General features: G+C 35.0%; 1 protein-coding gene across 3 annotated transcripts; it reads left to right on the top strand.

Annotated features, from left to right (window-relative positions):
* The first annotated feature begins 11,086 nt into the window (after positions 1–11,086).
* On the top strand, positions 11,087–18,477 carry LOC102698036 (uncharacterized). 3 transcript variants are annotated; one of them, XM_015361805.1, is made up of 6 exons: positions 11,087–11,162; positions 14,008–14,358; positions 15,332–15,673; positions 15,961–16,092; positions 16,403–16,470; positions 16,977–18,477. In XM_015361805.1, exons 1-6 carry the CDS (start codon positions 11,129–11,131, stop codon positions 17,106–17,108), a joined length of 1,059 nt encoding a protein of 352 aa, XP_015217291.1. In that variant the 5' UTR covers positions 11,087–11,128; the 3' UTR covers positions 17,109–18,477. The 3 variants fall into 3 exon arrangements, with proteins under 3 accessions (XP_015217291.1, XP_015217292.1, XP_015217293.1); XM_015361806.1 differs by lacking the exon at positions 15,961–16,092; XM_015361807.2 differs by lacking the exon at positions 11,087–11,162 and having other exon boundaries at positions 14,249–14,358; positions 15,520–15,673.
* The last annotated feature ends 1,455 nt before the right edge of the window (positions 18,478–19,932 follow it).

Genomic DNA, 19,932 nt, shown 5'->3' with positions numbered 1-19,932 from the left:
GTTAAGACATTAAATATACATATACATACTGTATACAGTACAGTTTTCATACGGTAATATGTTTATGTTCCTAAATCAATCTCTTTTATGAGCATGTGAAAGGGATGGTGAATCGATTCTCAAAAATTACTGTACTTTGCATGATTGGAAACAAATGCGTGATTGCGAAATGCTGTGGTGTTACTTTTACAAAGACGATCAATGAAAAAAAGAATGTGGACCAGGGCAATACTTTGAGTTTACAGCTTGTCCAAGGTCATTCATTATTAATACTATTAGTAATATTTTCGTTAAAGACTTTGATGGCCACAGCTCAAACATGAGAGGCTTTATTAGCTCCACCTTGCGGAAATTCCGAATACTATTATTTTGCTTGTTGTATTATAGGAGAATTTACGGTAACTTGCGATATTTACCGGTAGCTTGCGGTAGACTGCGTACAGCATACCGGAAAATAATGCGATATCGCCCGCGCATTATGAATGGCTGCATCTGTATGAACATAGGTCTCCTGGTAGCAAGTTTGCCTTAATAATGAATAAAAAGTGCATCATAATATAATTAAAAATCGTGGTTATATGGAAGGGGTTGTATGAGTAACAGGCTATCCAGCTATTTTGGTTACGTCATTGTCCTGGCTTATTTCAAGAAATGGCTGGATTGAAAGTATTGAATCAAAACAGCTACCAAAAATGTAATGTTTAACTACCAAAATATAAATGGGTTGAATGGCTTCCTCTAATTTGTAATTTTTCTTATGTTCTAATGATTTGTGCACTTAAGTAGAATCATCATCAAGGTCATTTATACCTTATATTTATACTTTATTAATAGTTTCCTAAGTGAAAACAATTGTAATTCTAATCTGTGATACGCAAAACAATTATGAAAACCAATTTTCACTAACTATAACAAAGTGTCAAAAATAAGCCGTGTTAGTGTGCTGTTGAAATCACTAAAAATGCATACTGTATGTAAGCCATTTACAGTACATTTTTTAATAACAATTACAAGGGGAAAAAGGGTATTTTTACCTGAATGTGGTACTTTAAATACTTCAACTACATTCATTGTCTCTCTCTCATTTGTGTAATGTTTTTACAATGTTGGAAAGTGAAAACAAAGAATGTAACACGGTCTACAATGTGAGCAATGACCCTGGACAGGAAGATTATAAAACAAATATGCAATTAAATGAACACTGATTTTATTAAATTGAAAAAAAAACAAAATTCAGTCTAAATCAGAGGGTCTTACATATAAAACATGTTTATATAGGAGGATTTTATATATTTTTCGCTCTGAAAATGAATTTGCTATAAAAAACGAATGCAAAAATTGTGTACATGGGAGAAAGACCATTTTCATCGCACGTTCTAAAGTATTCTAAATACTCATAGTCAGTTTTGGTAATTTGAATTATTTTTAATTATTTTTTGCCACCTAAATGGTGTTTTTATTTAGTCCACACATATTTAGTATACATGTTTGGTAATGGCTTTACCAGTATTGAAAATATCTGCAAAACTGACAGAACTGTTTAAAACTATTTTCTTTTGCATGACAATAATGTCTGTTTGTTTTTTTATTTGTGGTTCTATTTGTCACTGTATTGATACAAACGTGCTGTAGCAAACTAATGACCCTCTTTTTTTCAGAATCAGGACACCGATATTGTCAATTATGCTGCTTTGAACTTCAGTGCTGGTAAATCTAATCCTGGAAGAAAGAGGAACGAAATGGATAGACAAGCTATTTATTCACAGGTCCAATACCATTAATATGATTACATATTATGGATGTGTCATATTTGTAACTCAAAAAAGTCACTATCACTAATGCTTAAAATGACTAAAAGGTTCAAGTAGATGTTATTTTATACATAATTGTAAAACAATTGTAAAAAAATAATACTCAGCTGGACTGTATTACTTTTATTTACTTTAAAACATGTAAATAATGTCACTGTTATTAAATATCAGATGTGATGATGTCATCCGTTCAGTCGGATCTGACTCTCGGTGATTCTATAGGCCATCTCCCGCCATGCTTTCCGGTCTTGGACTTTCTCTTTCAGCTGTTCTATGCCTAAGCCAGTGTCCGTTTTGATGGCGTCGAGCCACCGCGTTCTTTGGCAGCCTCGTCTTCTTCTTCCACTGACCATTCCAAGCATCATTGCTTTCTCCAATGAATCTGATCGCATCAAGTGACAAAAATAAGTGAGCCGGATTCTGGTGATCTTACCCTCAAGCGAAATTTCTTGAATTAAGTGCTGCAGTGAAATGACAGGTGGAGCCCCAAGTATAAGACTTCGGGATCTTTGGGAGTTCCAGGGAGATGAGATGGTAGTGAGTCAGTGAGTAGGGAACAAAAAGAGTTGTGCAGGTAGGCTGGAAGTAAAGAAGTAAGCAAAGGCTGCAATATCACTGAGTGAGGACTGTCCATAGAGATAGGCAGGAAAACCAGTGGGAAAGAGATTGCCAGGAGATTCAGGCAACTGGATCTCTGGATAGAATCTGTCAGGAAGGTTCAGGCAAGGTCCAGTAGCAGGGACATGAGAATGAGTGGAATAAGGAGTGCTGAAGGGTGCTTAATCAGGGAGAAGTGAGACTCCACTGAATCGCTGTTTGCAACAGAAAAATACAATTATAAGGTACAAATAAGCAGTAGCTTTACAGTGTAGGTGTAAGGTGTTTTTCTAGCTGATAGAGTTTCCTGATAAGGAACACCTCCCAAGGCTGAGATTCTCCAGCCACCCTAATAAATGGTCATCTCTGCACCTTACTGTCTGGGAGATTCCTTGGGAGAGTCTCATCCCAGGTTGCTTACAACCCTAATGTTAGAAAGCATGGTTACTCATCCTCCACCTCGATCAGCCAATCAGGAACTGGTAGGGCAGGGTAACCCCACGTGGGTCTTGAATGTCCACGGATCATTCAACCAATGAACGACCGTAGTTCCTCCAGATAAAACAGGCAGCATAGGGCCCAGAAAGAGGCTCCTCCAGGAAAGTCTCAGACTCATCTCGGACAATCATGGAATGGCCAGTGGGTATGAGTGCCAGGACTTTCCTTTGTTCTAAGAGTCGAGAATGGAGGTCATCCGCGCGTAACCAAAGGATCCGCCCGAGGTTAGCCCAGCAGCAAGCCTCGTGAACTGCCGGTACCCACCGCGAATGCTCGCCTGATCAACGAGTGAACTACGGTTGGAACTGTCTACAGCTGAATATCAGTATTCAAGACTAGCGCTACATCAGGGAACGAACCAGTCTTCTTCCCGTCTAAAGAGTGTGACTTGTTTGGACCCGCAGTCACTTTCCATGTGCACAATCTGCTAGTATAACCAACACTAACTAGCCAGAGAGCCTACTGCCAGCGCGTTGCAGCAGGAATCCTTCTCCCACACCTCACGCTGACTGCCTGGCACCAGGCCAGAGGGAAATTTTAGTAGCTGAGCATAAAAAGAAGAGGAGCATAATGCATCTGAAGGTCATAAACGATATTAATTTAGGAACATAAACATATTACTGTATGTAAACTGTACTGTGTATGGCTATTCTTGGTAGTTTAAAGAAAAAATACACACCAGTCTTCCATTTCTCCCTAAACATTTTAAGCATGAAAGTTTTATGAAACGGTACTCAAATTTGCGATTGCTGTATAGAATGAATTTTAATTTTAAAAAAAATATTTAACACGGAAATTAAGCTGTTTACATCTTCCGCCTGAGAATATAGTCACCCGTTGCTACCCAACGCAGAAACACAGCAACTAACTAGCAAAGAGAGGACATTAGCTAGCCAATATGATAAAGAAATAAATGATTATTTTGTTTATTTCTTTTGCACATTTATTTGAACATTTCCATTGATTGTATAAGCATTTGGAAACTGTCCAATCCCTAGTTCATCAGGCATTTTCTTTTACGCTGCAGGCATTCTCCAGGTCTGGCACCGGTCAATGTCTTCTAGGATATAATGCCAGCAATTTTTGTTAAATTTGGATTTCCAATAACGCCGCAGCAAACTCTTGTTTTTACGTCCACTATAACAGACAATCTCCCTTGCTTTTAACCGAGCGTTTCATAATTTCCTAAAATGAAAATGATTTACTTTATTTCCCTCACGGGATCAATAAATTATCTATCATCTATCTAAACTATGATACAGAATTCTGGGGTCTCCCTATACCAGAGATTACGGTAGGGCTTCAGAATGGTGATTGGCTGACACCATCTGACACCCCTCTGATTGGGGAAAAAATACCTGCTGATCTGCTCTATACACCAGGAAGTCAACAACATATGTTGTTTCTATTCGAAACGCGTATTTTAAAAGTTTAATTAAGAAGTAAAAACCTTACAGCATACACAGATTTCTAAGCTGAACAGGAGGAAGAAAAAACACCTGTGTTTCGTGCATAAAAAGTGGTTATTAACTATTGAAACCTGTTTTATTTATTTTTATTTAGATTAAGGGTTCCCATCATCCCCATTTCCATTTAAATTGCAAAACCGAGTTTAATTAAATGTCTTTTAATGTAAATCGTTATCTTTGTCTTCTGGATAATAATGTTCACCCATTCTTCCAGCAAATTAATAATAAACTTTATTTGATATAGCATTTTAAACGAATAAGTAATTAGATTGGTCATAAACCTAATCACTTATTCTACATGAACACAACGTAATTGCCCTCTGAAAATGCTCTTTTTCTTCTTATTTAGGCTCAGATTTCAACTATAGATCACACACTAATTACTAGCAGTAAATACTGATGTTTTGCTCCCTCTTACCACAAAAATCTTAAAAATAATGTATTGTAGGTGGGAAGAACTTTTTTTCGAACGTGTCTCTACCTACTGCAACTCGGACACGGAATGGTTAAAAATGGCTTCAACTCAGGCACCCAGAGATGGGGGGGCGTCTTTCCGCTTCCATAACTAAAATGCCAAATAGGAGTAGTTTTTAATTCAGTTTGAATAATAACTGTATGTACTGTCTTCGGATTTGGCCAGGGCTTTAAAGAGAGGGTGCGCCAAAATTTTTCGGTGCCGTCATCTGCGCTTTAAAGGTACCCCAGTCGCGGAAGAATTTGACCTCGGAACGTTTACCCAGCATCATTATTGTATTTCATGCACTTTGACAGATTGTCTTTAAATCAGTTGTTGTCAGAATATCCCCACCTCCAAACAAGAACAAAATTGCAACGATTTTATTAACTGGCTGTTTCAGAAACCTAAAGTATATAAAGTAATAATTTAACAATATATGTAAATGTTTTAAGATATGTTTACGTTGTGAATGTCTGTAGATTGTATCTTATTTTTAGTTTTTGTTTTGTTTCATGTTGATTTTATAAGGGAATCTTGATTAAAATACTTTTATTTTTTCACAATCTGGTAATGCCAGACAGAATTCACATTCGCTGCAGCCAAATGGCCTTGCAGATCAGAAAATCAAGGAACAAAACAATTATCACGCCCGGCTCCTCAATGGAATCGCTTTAACATGCTAATGCGTTGGTGTAACACTCTGTGTCTACAGTACATTGTGAACAAACCGGTTTCACAGGTATTTTCAACCCCCAACCACTGTTGTTTCCTTGGTTGTTATCCTGTAAAGCGCTATATAAAACAAAGTTTATTATTAGTATTATTAATATTGATCATATTTTTCCTCCCAGAACTTGTAAATTGTTGTTGTTATTGTTGTTGTTATCCTGTAAAGCGCTTTGAGAAGCATACTGTCCAGCTTGTCAGGTGCATTCTCTTGTAAAATAATAAGTAGAGCTTTGGGCTTATTAGTGCTCCACTTACAGCAACCCAATGTAAATACATTTTGTATCCAAATCCACCACCACTTGTATGAATCATAGCCCTTCCAAATGATACAAATTCTGCTGCAATGGTTGTGTGCAGGAATTATTCAGTATGGAATCTCCATGTTCAAGTAAACACTGCTCTGTGTGCAAATGCATTTAAAAATAGTTTAAAAAAAAAGCCACCTTTAAATGTGCTTTATAAAATAAAGTTTATTATTATTATTATTAATATTGATGATATTCTTCCTCCCAGGACTTGAAAAATTGTTGTTGTAATTGTTGTTATCCTGTAAAGCGCTTTAAGAAGCATACTGTCCAGCATATTGTATTTCATTGCACTTTGACAGATTGTCTTATAATCACTTGTTGTTAGAATATCCCCCAGGAGGATATCCCCCAAGAGGTATCCAAGTAACAGTGAAACGGGTGTAAAGTCTGGGGAGATCGCCCGTTTTCCATGTAGATAGTACCCTGGTTCCGCACCCCTTGGTGTCTCTCTCTCTCTTTTTCTCTCTCTCTCTGTCTCTCTCTCTGTCTCTCTCGGGCCCGCGCTCTTGGAGGGCTTGTCTTGTGTTTCTCTCTCGTCTGGGGAGGGAGTGCTGCTGGCGGGTGGTGACGGAGAAGAAATAAAATGCAGTACAAGTTTGAGTCTCTGTGTTCGTCCTCAACGAACCCAAATTCATTACATTGGTGTCAGAAGCGGAAGAATGGACAGTGAACGGCCGATAATGTCGGACTCAGAGAAGCGCCAGTTCCCCCAGCAGCCAAGTGACCCCCTAAAGCACCTCAAAGCGCTTTACGGGATAACAACCGATGAAACATCAGTGGTTAATTTATTATTAGCACAATTAGCACAATGGTTAATTTATTAGTGCAAAATTTAATATTATTGATTACTAATAGTTTATGCTAACACCTAGCTTTCTTAACGCGAGAAGTACTACCATAAGTAAGTACTGTACAGTAAGTACTTATATATAACCCTGTACTGTACTTAAGTACTTACTGTACTGTACTTAAGTACTACTACTGTAAGCAAAAAAGGGGGTTTTGGGGGGGGGGGTGACTTGCCCCCTTCTACTTACCTGTAAAAATACCTGTGAAACCGGTTTAATTCGTCACCTCCAGCACTCCCGCAGCGAGTGATGAAAACTGAGCAGCGCCAGGCGAATTCACATTAATATGTTGGGCTTTTGGGCTCCGGTGGATTTGCACCCTACAGTTCAACCTGCAGTACCGCTGTGTACTGTACATACAGTATAAATGTGTTATTTTGAAATATAAAAAATGTCAATATACTTCAGGAGAAATTGAGTGTTGGTGTGTATTTTGTCTTTAAAATACCAATAACAGCAACATACAGTTTACATAATATGTTTATGTTCCTAAATTAATATCGTTTATGACCTTTATGACCTTCGTTATGCTCCTCTGTGTTTTATGCTTAGCTACTAAAATTTCCCTTTAGTGGTAAAATTCCAGATAAATATTCAATACAAAGCGGATTAAAATGTGCACAGTAAAGAGATTAAATTATTAAATCTTTTCACTAACGACCAATATACCACATTATCTTCTGTGTCGCATTAACATTGGAATTTTTTTTTTACAAGTGTCAAAAGAAGCGATACACAACCTGTCTCCTCTATAACTCTTCAGTTTACAGAGAAATTCCGCCAGAGCCTCACAACATTGTCCAATAATATTCTTCTTGTGTCTAATTTTTAGTTAAGCAGGATTTGAATCACAGACCATAACAGACCAAAAAGCAGAGTCCACCTGCGATTCAGGTGTTAACAAAACATGCTTACAAAGAAAGTGAAATACAGTAATACTACCAGCTATATAGATACATAGATTTTGATATTTAGATCCTTAAATTAATATCATTATTAATTTATTTAGATATGTGATTACATATTCTCGATTATAAAACAGATAATTCTGGTCCTGGAATCTGACTGGCTGACACCCTTCTAAAGCGGTGCCATAATCTCTGGTATACGGACGCCGCTGAAATTTGACTTGTTACTGTGTGATAAATTTTAAAGACTATTTCTTAGCGTAGATAAGAAAGCATAGATAAAAAAGATTGGATTCTCATGTATCTGGTACAAGTATCTTTTAATAAAGTCTTTGTTGTGCTCTTGAGGATCCTTGTGATATTTTGAGCTCTGGTTGAATGATGTGTCGCAGTTTCAATAATTTTCGTTGTTAGAAATTATGAAACGCTCTGTTAAAAGCAAGGGAGTTTTTATGTCTGTGATAGGAAAAGAAAATGCCCGACGAACTAGGGATTTCACTGTTTTTCAGTGCTTGTACAATTGATGGAAATGTGCAAAAGAAATAAACAAAAAAAGTAGTTAAGGTGGGTAGCTGCGTCAGCATGCGTAGGCTGCAAAGGAACAAGTAATAGGTTTATTCCATGCTGAAAAAAAGAAGAGAGAAAAAACACAACGTTGTGTTTTTTCTCTCTTCTTTTTTTCAGCATGGAATAAACCTATTACTTGTTCCTTTGCAACAAAAAAAGTAATTTATTCCTTTATCATATTGGCTAGCTAATGTCCCGTCCTTGTTAGTTAGATCAACGAAATGCTGTGGTGTTACTTTTTGTCAATGAAAAATAAAGTCTTTTCATTTAAAATGATGGTTACAAATAATGTGGACCAGCATAATACTTTGAGTTTACAACTTGTCCAAGGTCATTCATTATTAATAATATGAGTAATATCGTCAGTAAAGGCTTTGATGCATAAAATACTTCTGCATAATTAAAATATTTCTGATAAAGGTAGGTTGTGTACTTTTGCCAAACTGAGCAATCTTGCTTTCATAAAATATACCAAAGCTCAAATGCTGTACATTAGAGGTTAAGCTTTATTGGCTCCTCCTGGCGGTTTTACAAGGTGATTCCAGATACTTTCTGGTATGACATTCAATGACGCAATACACTGCGTGAAACTGCTGATGCACGCCCACCGCGGTATATCACAAAATACCCCACCAGCATATTATATTAGCAGTCAAATATATAGCTGATTACAAAAATATACACTGTTATTGAAACTAAAGCATGAAAAAACAACAAAATTACAAATCTGTAAATGTACAGTGCCTTGCGAAAGTATTCGGCCCCCTTGAACTTTTCAACCTTTTGCCACATTTCAGGCTTCAAACATAAAGATATAAATTTTTTATTTTATGTGAAGAATCACCAACAAGTGGGACACAATTGTGAAGTGGAACGAAATCTATTGGATTTTTGAAACTTTTTTAACTAATAAAAAAATGAAAAGTGGGGCGTGCAAAATTATTCGGCCCCTTTACTTTCAGTGCAGCAAACTCACTCCAGAAGTTCAGCGAGGATCTCTGAATGATCCAATGTTGTCCTAAATGACTGATGGTGATAAATAGAATCCACCTGTGTGTAATCAAGTCTCTGTATAAATGCACCTGCTCTGTGATAGTCTCAAGGTTCTGTTGAAAGCGCAGAGAGCATCATGAAGACCAAGGAACACACCAGGCAGGTCCGTAATACTGTTGTGGAGAAGTTTAAAGCCGGATTTGGATACAAAAAGATTTCCCAAGCTTCAAACATCCCAAGGAGCACTGTGCAAGCGATCATCTTGAAATGGAAGGAGTATCAGACCACTGCAAATCTACCAAGACCTGGCCGTCCCTCTAAACTTTCAGCTCAGACAAGGAGAAGACTGATCAGAGATGCAGCCAAGAAGCCCATGATCACTCTGGATGAACTGCAGAGAACTACAGCTGAGGTGGGAGAGTCTGTCCATAGGACAACAATCAGTCTTACACTGCACAAATCTGGCCTTTATGGAAGAGTGGCAAGAAGAAAGCCATTTCTCAAAGATATCCATAAAAAGTCTCGTCTAAAGTTTGCCACAAGCCACCTGGGAGACACCCCAAACATGTGGAAGAAGGTGCTCTGGTCAGATGAAACCAAAATCGAACTTTTTGGCCACAATGCAAAACGATATGTTTGGCGTAAAAGCAACACAGCTCATCACCCTCAACACACCATCCCCACTGTCAAACATGGTGGTGGCAGCATCATGGTTTGGGCCTGCTTTTCTTCAGCAGGGACAGGGAAGATGGTTAAAATTGAGGGGAAGATGGATGCAGCCAAATACAGGACCATTCTGGATGAAAACCTGTTGGAGTCTGCAAAAGACCTGAAACTGGGACGGAGATTTATCTTCCAACAAGACAATGATCCCAAACATACAGCAAAATCTACAAAGGAATGGTTCACAAATAAACGTATCCAGGTGTTTGAATGGCCAAGTCAAAGTCCAGACCTGAATCCAATCGAGAATCTGTGGAAAGAGCTGAAAACTGCTGTTCACAAACGCTCTCCATCCAACCTCACTGAGCTCGAGCTGTTTTGCAAGGAAGAATGGGCAAGAATTTCAGTCTCTCGATGTGCAAAACTGATAGAGACATACCCCAAGCGACTTGCAGCTGTAATCGCAGCAAAAGGTGACTCTACAAAGTATTAACGCAAGGGGGCCGAATAATTTTGCACGCCCCACTTTTCATTTTTTTATTAGTTAAAAAAGTTTCAAAAATCCAATAGATTTCGTTCCACTTCACAATTGTGTCCCACTTGTTGGTGATTCTTCACATAAAATAAAAAATTTATATCTTTATGTTTGAAGCCTGAAATGTGGCAAAAGGTTGAAAAGTTCAAGGGGGCCGAATACTTTCGCAAGGCACTGTAACTAGATAGACTGCATAATTTAATGTGTTGCTTTCTTTTTCTAACGTTAGTCCAACTGCTGAACAGACTATCACCATCTCATTTTATAAGATTTATTGCACATGGAAACCCAGACAATGTCTCAAAAAGTTCTTTCTCATATCATAATCATAATTTGCTTTCATCGTATCATCAATATAATAATTTTAATTCTGTTTTAGTTATTGTAATCTCATGTTGCTTCAACAATGAAGCATCTAACTGAAAAGCATTTGATTAATTAATTAAAAATATATACTGTACTTTATAGTTATATGTGCAGAGTGAACAATGAGCTGCAGAGGTCATTGCAATCATCCATTACAAAAGTTTACTTAGATAGATAACTTTTTTTTTCTTCTTCTTTGAAGAAAGCTTTCTTTTGATAAGTTGTGAGGAGTGGGCGGACAACCAACAACCTAGCAGCATTATCCGTTTATGCAAAATGAGTCCCCCCAATCAAATTATGTATCAACTTTAACATCCGTCTTACTGTTAACCTATAATACTTTTTACTTTTCCATTCTCAGGTTAAACATCAGATCAGAATGCTCAAATGCTGTCTTCTTATGTGTCTCTTCAGTAAGTATAGACACTTGTGTCTTTCCTTTAGTTTTCAAATGTTCTATATAAAGTTTATATATATAATAATTTAATTAATTATAAAGAAATAATTATATTTCATCTGTATTTCTGAAGTTATTTTAATACACATGCATTCATACCACTTAGATTGCTAATTATATGATTTTATTGTACAGCTCTGAAATCACCATAATAAGAATTGTTTCAAAATGTGTAAAGTATGCAATTTAAGGGTTTTATATAATTATATAATTATAAATTAATTCTAATTATAAATGAAATCATTTTAAGTTTGTAGCAATTATTAATAAATTATTATTACATATAAAATCTAAATTGAATCAATATCTAAAACCCTATAAAATTTCAGATTTCTTCTTAAATTCACTTCATACAATATTAATAATTGTGATGTATAAAAAAAACAAGAAAGGTTTCATTCTCTTGTAAGCAGTTTGTCTTGTGCATCTTAATGATATTTGAACTTTTTAATGGATATTTAGTTACTTTTATCTATTTTTTTTTACAGACAAGCATAATAAATTACAAGCGATTCGGTTTAACCACTAGTTCAAGAAAAATTGAATTATAACAAATATAGAATCTTTAGTTAGTAAAATATTTTATATGCAAAGGAACAAGTAATAGGTTTATTCCATGCTGAAAAAAAGAAGAAAGAGAACACAACGTTTCGGCCGTGGATCCTTCTTCAGGTGTGTGACACCTCCACGGCCGAAACGTTGTGTTCTCTTTCTTCTTTTTTTCAGCATGGAATAAACCTATTACTTGTTCCTTTGCAGCCTACACATGCTGACGCAGCTACCCACCTGAAATATTTTATATGTATTTATTCCCAGAAAAAGTTCGTTTTGATAGTTATATTTTATATTTAATGTCTTGACAAACCAAAGACATGCACATTCTTGAAAAAAAAAAGTTATTGACAAGTTACAAAAATTACCATGCCAACTAATTAGGTGATACATATAGCGTAAGCATATTTCATGTATTAAGACTTTGTAAATAAACATTGTTCTGCCTATGTACAAAGTGCATTTGTTTATAACAGTTCATTTATACCATGAACATCTATCTGACTGACTTAGACTAAAATAAAAATATGTATGTGTATATTTTGTATGGGTACATTAGACAGAGTTTGGTATATTTAGTGAAAATATTTGACCAACACTTGAATTATGTGGGGCTGTTCAGTAGTTGATTATTTGATTATAATGAATTACTTTGAATGAATTTCAAGTTGGTTAATTTATAATTATTAGGATTTTTTGTAAGACAGAAAATTTAGAATCAGAATAGATAATTTATATAAAATTGATAATTTTACAACCTAGATTTTAAGGAACAGTTATACTTCTAGATTATCATCATTTTATGGTGATCTAGAAGTAAACCATCAGGTACTAAGTTTAGACCACAAAACAAAATGAAATATACAAACTGATATTGATATCACACACTTTACCAAACAAGTTTACAAATGGTCCAGGGGATGTGATTGCTGTGGAACTCAGACGTTCTGGATTTGCTTTCTGAAATGTCTACCAATCTTATGTCTGTTTCACCTTCCTTGGAAATGGCTGGGCACTTTCTGCAAGAGATATAATAAAATCTGCTTGTTGCATACACATGGGTGTATATCCTATTGGATATATATTTGTAGCAGTTTTTGTTGGAGCCAAAGGCATGAATGATGGCTATGGGCAGTTAACAGAGCTGTGGATTTCCTATATAATTTCCTTTAAGACAATGGTAGACGTTGGCTTTTAAATTATTTTTGATACAACAGTCAAAAAGTACAAAGTTTCTGAATGTACATATATTGTATATTGCTGTTGTGCGCCGATCATTTTATGTTTTCTTCAATGTTCAATGTAATGTCAAAACTGTTTTACTTTACAACATTCAGGTGCTACTGATATTTTTATAATGTAAAAACTTTGCAATGAATGATTCCATATTTTCATCAGTGTATATAACCTAGACCAATTTTAATGTTTGCCAACAATGAAAAATAACTGAAATTAGACATGCATATATACATATTTTAGAATCATTAAAAACGTCTGAAACAAAACTATTTGACTGTACAAAATATTGACACTAATACTGGGGTTATACTTTTAATACTTAAGATAATAGAATTTCCGTTGACTCTTAAAAGAAGTCTCTGAACACAGATTGTGATGTTTCAGTGCTATAAACCCAAATCATTTTAAGGTAGCTCTATAGTTTTTAACTATATTATTCATAAAGAAAGTATTCTGAAAATCATCAAGCATTGTTTGAAAAAAGTTTATAAATTATCTGTCCTGAAAAAAAAATCATATTGCTTGGAAATTTGCCAACTTATGACATGTTAATCCATTCTATTTATAAATTAAGCATGAAAAATTGTCATTGCTTTCATTCTGTAAAATGTTTAACCACAATCTTTAGAAAAATGTATTTTTTATACGTAAACCAATTACTTCCTGAAGATGCTGAAGAGCATTTCAGAATGTGAAGAGTCTAATTTCACATTAAAAATTGAAGGGAAAGAATAAAACATACAAGAATCGTTGTTTCATCTATGGTGCCTTGCAGGTGCGAATGTACCTGAAATATTGTGCTTTACACATTATTTCTCCTTAATACTGTGGGATTCATTTCTGTTCCTTTGCAGCTCACATACTGACACAGCTCCCCACATTACATTATTAATGTACTGTATATTCTGTGTTTTTAAATCTGTTATTTCTGAAGAAAGAAAATTGAAGCAGTATTCTGGAGCAATATGACCTCCTTATTCTAAATTTGCATTGCCTATATAACTTTCTAGGAGTGATCTCGCCAGATTTGATATCTCAGCCCCGTTCCTCAGTGATGGTGCAGCTTGGAAAATCTGCCACTCTGGAGTGCACCATTGAACAAAAACATCTGAGTCACTTGGTCTGGTACAAACAGGTCATTGCACAGGCTCCCAGCTGCATCTTATCATCTTTTGGTCACAGTAATCTGTTTACATTATACGAAGGACTTAAAGATACACGTTTTGTCATGCAAAAGAATGGAACGAGATTTAATCTCCATATTTCAAAAGTTGAGTTTTCAGATATTGCTACATATTACTGTGGAGCAATACGATACACAGATCTGAAGTTTGGAAATGGAACTATACTGCTTGTTAAGGGTAAGGAGAGATTTTATTGAGACTTTTTTGGTGAAAGTTAGTTACATGTATTTTTGGTGTAAAAGAATGAAAGTCTTAGAAGAACCTGTAGAGAAATCATTTCATTCCAAAACTAGGTTTGCAGGTTTTGCATTACTGTTTATAAGGTTGTAAAGAACACAACTATTATCAGACAGCTACTATTCACATAATTGTAAATGCAACCTAGAGTCTATTCCAGAATCAGATGGTACAAAGTTTGACTTTTACTGTATGCTTCTTGTTTGCACATACACACAAGCACACAGTAATTTAGGAATAACATTTAATAATGGAGTGGCATCATTCTACATTGTTAGCATTTTAAGAACAAGGCTGAAATGTTTGAAAAACTCCCGCTTATTTTCTTGTTGGCGGATATTTATTTTAATTTCATTTCTTTAAGTTTCAAAAAGTTTATTTAATTTCACAAGAAGATCTGCACCCCTGAACATGACTCCTCTGACAATGGGATTTTTTATGTTCCAGTGTGTAAATCTGAAACATTATTCTATTTATAAGTCTCAGAAGAACAATTGTTGCAGCCACTATACAGTGTAGTCAATTTACATTTATAATAGTTATCCAAGTTTCTGGGAGTTTAATAAAACTGAAACATTTTCTCTTATTGCTTAACATTGCAAACAACTCTGATCTTCATTTTTTGTCCTACTTTTGTAACCAATCATTAAATGCTAACAAAATATTATGTTATTAATACAACTCAGATAACGTATTTCCTACAACAGTTGCTTTATGGAAACTTTTAAAAATGACTGTATTTGATTTTAGCATACAATATGTCTGTCTTGTCATAATTAACATCACCAATATTATTTTAAAAATGTCCTTTTTGTAATTGACATTATAAATAAATATGTAAAAATTATGTGTAATATTGTATTAAATTTGAGTGATCACAAAATCAGTCAGCTCTGTTTATGTTCTATTTTAGATGATGAAGCCAGAATTTGGCCTGTCCTGTCAACTCTGTCTAAATCACTCCAGTCAGGGGACAATACTGATAAGTGGTGTGTGATGTACAGACAGACACATACAGGAAACCCAAATGTTTCATGGTTTGGGCATCTGTTAGGGCAGCCTTTCACACAATTGACTTTCACACAAGGAATTGTGTTTCAGAGAAGCTCAGAGGCTGGGCTTCCTACACAGAGCTGTATCTATGACCTCCCCAAAAGCAACCTCAGCCACTCTGAAGCTGGAATTTACTACTGCGCCGTGGCCACTTGTGGAGAGATCGTGTTTGGTAATGGAACACTACATGATGAAGCTCATGGTAACTGATTATTTTTTTAAATTCTTATGCTATCAAATAAGAGAAAAGCCATCTAAAGCAAATATGTAAAAGAGGAACAGATTTGTAAAATTGTAAATCCATTATTCATTGTTTGCCTCTAAAGGTTTTAGTAAACATTTTATTTATTTTAATTAATATATAATTATTAATATGACATGCAATATCAGGTTTCTTCACAACAATAAAAGGTTCTGAAAGGCATTTAGCAAATTATCCTATTTTACTTTTCAAACAATATTTACACAGTGTTTTTTTTTTTCATTCAGTATACCAGAGCCATGATTCCAGGCAATTTCTGGTGGTTTTGGGTTTGGGAATCCTGAATGGTGTTCTTGTTGTTGTGATTGCTGTCCTGTGGTATGGATACTCCCAGTTAGCCCATTGTGGCTGCTGTGTGGGTAAGCTATTTCTGTTTCCTCCAGATCATAGTTACTGGGACTTTAATCTGGTTTTGAACACATACCAGTGTTGTATAAGAATTATGAGCTCAAAAGATAAATAAAACCAATACAATTATACAATTATATAAAAAAGTTACAAGCTGCATTATGCAAACTACCAACATTTTATTTTTTTCAGTATACCAATAAACTAAATTCTTAACTTCAAAGTATAAAAGCTTTTTTTCCCTACAATGCTGTTGTAAGTGCTCAATGCAGTAAGCCTGTCTGCTCTACTTACTACACACTGTGACTTCACTCTGTACAGAAAGTGCCTGTGAACATGTGGCCCATTCCTCATCCCAGCACACACAACCTGACAGCTCCCAGCACCGGGTATGTCTGAGGATTATTTTTTGTATTTCCATTCACACGTCTGATCATTTTAGAACGAAAAAAAATCTTTGTGTTTAACCCAGTGGTTTACAGTGTATGCTGTATTAGGACACATCCACTTTAAGTAACTTTAACCACCCAGTAAGTATGGAAATATTTTCTTCTACATACAATGTTTGAGTATACATTCCAAGACAATGACATTACCGTCACCATGCTTCAGAACCTGATCAGAAGAAAACAAAATAAACTATTACCAAAGTGATAAAAAGGTTAATGTGTGTAAAAAACGAATATGTATACACCAAAGGACACCATCTCTTTTGTAATGCATGGTGAAAGTAATGTCATGCCTGGCTTGAGACTACTAAAAGTTTTTTTTTTTAACCAAGAAAACCACCTAAAATCTGATCCTTCTAAAACATCCTGTTTATATTTATATTTACTGTATATTTATATTTAGGATGATATATTCCTGTAAATAACCACTTAATTTTATTTTTCAGAATGAGGAAACATCAACAGTTACTTATGCTTCCTTAGAATTCAAGCACATCAGGACTGGAATGGGACACAGGAGACGAGAACTAAACAAGGATACTATATACAGCAATTTCATGTTCCAACAATGGGAATAAGAACGTTAATTCTTAACGAATAAAATAATTGTTCAGAGTTGCATTATAATACATTACCTGTATTATACATTCTAACTGTTGCAATTGTAATACCTAATGATATTACTTACATTATATCCTTGTACTTAGAAGGTATGTTAGGGGTATAAACTTTTTTAAAACTGATTACTCAATTACTCATTACTCAAAATGGCTCTAGCTCATTGGGAACAGTTAACAGACTATAATCATCAAGTTGATTTTTGAGTGGATTCAAGTTGGGATTTTGACTGGGCCGCTTAAAGACAATCACTGGGTGACTCAGTCAGGTTGTCCCCCTAGGATTTTCTTGATCTTTCCAAAACCAATTTCATAATTTCAGGATCTCAGTCCTGACAGGCTTCTGAGTTTCTGCTTACGAGAAATCCCCTTAACATAACATTGCTACCACCTTAACACAAAAAGAACATTTAAAAATATTGAAAGGGTTGTGTTGGGATTGTGCTATTAGTCCAAAATGTTCAAATGTTTACTTTTAATATAAACAATATGTGACATATTTTGCATTGTTTCTCACACATACTAAGGTACATTTTATTTGATATTGGTTGTTTTCAGTAAAGGCTTCTTTCTTGCCACTCTATCTTAAAGGTCTGCTTTGATTAGTAACTAGGATAATCATTTCAATTTTGCAAATCTTTCAAAGGCAAGAGTTCATTGTGACACTCCTAACTAGTTTCCTGTTTGCCTGGCTCCTCAGTTTAGAAGGGTTACCAAGGGTTCATCTAGGTAATATCTTGGTAATGTTTCACTTCTTATTGATGGACTTTGCTGTGCTCAAAGAGATAAATATCCTTCTCCTGATCTCTCCAAAGAGATAAATATCCTTCTCCTGATCTCTGCTTTGCTATCACTTTATCCTTATTTCATCAGCTCTTTGGTCTTCAAGGTTGCTTTTGCAACTTGTAATTTGAAGTTCTGTGGTACCTTACTGAGACCGAAGCAGAGACCATTACAATTTATCAAGGTAGAAAACCTTTATATTTTTTCAGATTGGAATAAACCTTTTCTTGTTCTATTTGAAAGTGTCATGATTGAAAGTTTACATAGGACACTTTGCAGGGAGTGGATACTTTTTCAAGGCACTGTATATATACAGTATATAACATAATCCAGCAGAGGGTAGAATAAATCTTAAGAAAAATTTTAAGAAAGTGGCAGTGTGGATACTGAATGGAGTCACTCACCAAGATGCATGCTTTTGTGTGTGACTCTTTGACGAGAAGTTCCATAATTGTTCTTCTAATAGTACGTGCTACTAGTATGTGACTATACTTTATTGTAGAGCTTAATTACATACTTTTGCAATAAAAAGTGTGATTCATCTGTTTTTATTGTTGTTGCTATATTTTGTGTACTATATTTTGTGTAATTATAAACACTTTGTAGGGATGCAGTCACAGCACAGTCCAGTGAAGGTCTGAGATGAGTTTAATTGTAAAGAAAATGGCCACTTCTGGAGAACACTGAAGGAGATGTACACAAGGTGTATTTCCCACAGTGCCCTGAATTGCAACAGTTTTACAAAGGTTTATATAATCTGAGTCGAGTGCAGTCATCTTATTACCATGAATGGGGGTTTAAGAGTCCACATTCTACTTATGGCCCAGTGGCTGTTCTTTAAGATGTTGTCCTGCCTTTCAGCTATTTATGTGGTGTCAAGTACAACATCAGATGTCTGTTCCAAAATTCACTAAGATCAGGTCAATGAACCCAGGCCAGAGCCAGATATCTATAACTTTAACAAAATATGCTTTAGTATACATAAACGTATTTATTATTCCAGGTTTATTTCCTTTATATTTTACAATTAATATGAACTTGTAGAAATTAATAATAATAATAATCCAAATCAAAATTTAAATTTATACATTCCATTGCCTTAACACACAATATAGTGATGACAGATTTAAAAGCAGTCAGCCTGATTTCTATTTGTCACAATTACCATTTAGGACCCAAAAACTAATTTCATTTCTGGGCATAGGGCACAAATTCCAGAATGCAAATGCGCCTGTCTATGTGGGTTTCCACATTCTCCTTTCTAACTTAACTGAGGCCACATCAAATTTAATAATAAGCAAATGTACATGTTAGCTTAACTCTTTAGTGTATTTAAATATATGTTTATATAAATATGGAGAAGGAAGTTTGATATCAGCTTTATTTTCAGAACTGAAAAAAATAATAAAAATAGGAGACTGAAGCCAGAGCCTAGGAAATCCTGTTATTGTGCAAATTAAAAAGACAGAAGTCACACTTTTTGCTAAGCCAACATGTGGGACTTGCAGACAGTCTACTGTGAGCTCTAATCTGCTCCTTTACGACAGCAGTTGTTTAATATTTCAGGGTAATTTCCTTTAAGTTTGACCCTTAATATGAACTTGTTGATATAACTCCAATAAACATAGTTAAATTTTTCATTGTTATTTACACAGTTCCATCACCTTATCACACAATATCCAGGAGATTATGGATTTCGTTTAAATTACGTTCATTGCTCTTTGACAAAATTACCGTTAAAGAACAGAAACACTATAATAGTAATCCTTATTACCTGAAATAAATATATATAAATGCATTAATAGTGTTGAGTATAGTGATTATAGTGATTCATAGTGTTGATTATAGTGTTGATTAATAGTGACTAATCTTTAATGATTTAATTGCAAATTATGAAACAGTTTAATGTATACACATTTTATGAATTAATCATTTCATACTAATAACTTGTTTTAATGTGTATTTAGAAATTAACATTTGCTCTACCTATAAAGTTAACAAT

The sequence above is a fragment of the Lepisosteus oculatus genome, chromosome 13, assembly GCF_040954835.1.
Source record: "Lepisosteus oculatus isolate fLepOcu1 chromosome 13, fLepOcu1.hap2, whole genome shotgun sequence".
Classification (NCBI taxonomy): domain Eukaryota; kingdom Metazoa; phylum Chordata; class Actinopteri; order Semionotiformes; family Lepisosteidae; genus Lepisosteus; species Lepisosteus oculatus.
The sequence above is the reverse complement of the archived record's forward strand: the minus strand, read 5'-3'. Positions and strand labels throughout refer to the sequence as shown.